At 40.5% G+C, this 2190-nt stretch overlaps 1 protein-coding gene across 1 annotated transcript; it reads right to left on the bottom strand.

Moving 5' to 3' along the window:
- Nucleotides 1-886: 886 nt before the first annotated feature.
- Nucleotides 887-1722, bottom strand: LOC148198298 (uncharacterized). Its single transcript, XM_088115746.1, has 2 exons — nt 1438-1722; nt 887-1339 (listed from the first exon to the last, which is right to left on the bottom strand). Exons 1-2 carry the CDS (start codon nt 1720-1722, stop codon nt 887-889), a joined length of 738 nt encoding a protein of 245 aa, XP_087971872.1.
- Nucleotides 1723-2190: the final 468 nt, after the last annotated feature.

The raw sequence follows: 2190 nt of genomic DNA, 5'->3' as shown, positions 1-2190 counted from the left end.
ACTTGCCCTATGAATCTCGCTGTGAAGGGGGTATCACCTTTGATTTCGTTTAAGAGGTGTGCTTGCCCTATGAATCTCGCTGTGGAGGGGGTATCACCTTTGATTTTGCTTAAGAGGTGTACTTGCCCTATGAATCTGGCTGTGGAGGGGGTATCACCTTTGATTTCGCTTAAGAGGTGTACTTACTCTATGAATTTCGCTGGAGAGATGTATAAACCTTGTTTTTTTTTTTGAAGAAAAATGAGATTTGGTGCCAGAATGAAAACTGGGCTTTAGTGTCAGGATGAAAACTGGGCTTTGGTTCCAGGATTAAAACTAGGCCTTGGTTCCAAGATGAAAATTGGGCTTTCTTTTTCTTTTTTTTTTTTGAATTCTTTGGTGCCAGAATGAAAGTTGGGCTTTAGTGTCAGGATGAAAACTAGGCTTCGGTGCCAGGATGAAAATTGAGCTTTGGTGGCAGAATGAAAACTAGACTTTGTTTTTTGAATTCTTTGGGGTCAGGATGAAAACTGGGCGTTGGTGCCAGGATGAAAACTGGGCTTTGATGCCAGGATGAAAATTGGGCTTTGGTGATAGTTATGAGTGGGCGCATGACCTCCCCATATGGGTATTGCTAATGTTGCATGTACTCCCATTTCCTTCTCCTTTTCTGGATAAAACGACTTTTTTGGAATAGTGGTCAAAGATGTAATTTTCCCATTCTTCAGCCCAAGCTCGACTATTTCGGTTTATGATGATGATACCAGTGAATTTTGAAGTCACACTTTCGATCATATGCTCATGAAAAGGTGATTGTAGTGCGCTCACAAACATTCCAACCATCTCCTTATTGTATAGAGGCGGCTCCACTTGTGCTACCAATTTCCACTTGTGCTACCAATTCTCTCTATAGTTGCACATACAACTTAAAAAAAATTCCTCCTCTGTGGTGCAATTGTAACCTGTCTGGCAGGACGTTTATGCTGTATTTGTACTGCCTTACAAAGACATTCGCCAAATTTGCCCAAGAACAGATATGAGAGAATTCCATATGCGTATACCAACTCAATGATGATTCAGCCAAGCTATCTTGAAATAAATGGATAAGCAATTTTTCGTCATGAGCGTAAGCAGCCATTTTTCGGCAATACATGGTTAATTGATTTTTAGGGCATGTGATACCCTTGTATTTCTCGAATTCTGGCACCTTAAACTTATGTGGGATTATCATACCTGGGGCCAGGCTCAACCTCGCCCCATCACCAAACCTATAACTTTCAGACCCCTCTATGGTTTTCAGCCTGTCTTCTAACACTTCAAGTTTACTTTTCTCTTCCTCTATGTCTGTGTGCATGGTGACCTTTGTCGAAACATCATGTGCAACAACTGTGTGAGGAGACTTGGATATTTCATTCACCTTCGTCTCTATCGTATGGATAGGCCCTTGAGCGCTAGTACGTTATTGGTTATGGGAAATGTCAAAGAAGTGTGCTCTGCCTCTGAGTGATCTCCAATGGGCGGCGTGTAACCTGGTGGCAAACCATACATTGGAAACATGAATTGTGTGCCCACAACGTTATGTGCTGGAAGATGAGCCTTATCCTCGGCCTTTACAAATGAAGTCTCTCTTGTAACCTTCATGGCTTTCAAAGCTTCCAAGATTTGACCGATTTGATCTTTTAGTTGGCTAATATTAGCCTTTACAACTTCACGTTCCTCTTCCCCAAACTTCCATAGCTTCATAATTTGTTCGAGTCCTATAAGGATGTCATAGAAGTCCGGCAATTTTTTTTTACTTTTTTATACTTTTTTGGTTTTTAGTACTTCTTTGCATTTTACGCCATGGTAAAGCGTGCTTGATGTATTGATATATGGGTGGGAATTCGCGTGAGATCCTCATTCACCCTTTCTTTTTTGAAAATTCTGAACTTTTTCACTGATGTACTTTTGAAATGGTTTCCATCGAATTCATGAATTCTCGTTGGAGTTGGCGATGCATGGTGTGTTATGTTTTTTTCTTCTCTTTTCTTTGAAACCCTACGATGATGCATGTATGATGTTGAATGTATGAATGCATGGACCTATAATGAAAAACTTGGTTTCGACCAATGCCTAGTAGAAGACCTGGCTAACCCTAATATGTGAGAGAAAACCTGACTAACTTGAAAGAGGAAACCCAGATGTATGCTAAGCTTTTTGTATTTTTGAATG

This window comes from Vigna umbellata, chromosome 5 (assembly GCF_029865625.1).
Source record: "Vigna umbellata cultivar VRB3 chromosome 5, Vumbellata_1.0, whole genome shotgun sequence".
NCBI classification, from domain to species: domain Eukaryota; kingdom Viridiplantae; phylum Streptophyta; class Magnoliopsida; order Fabales; family Fabaceae; genus Vigna; species Vigna umbellata.
This window is presented reverse-complemented; position numbering and strand designations above follow the sequence as displayed.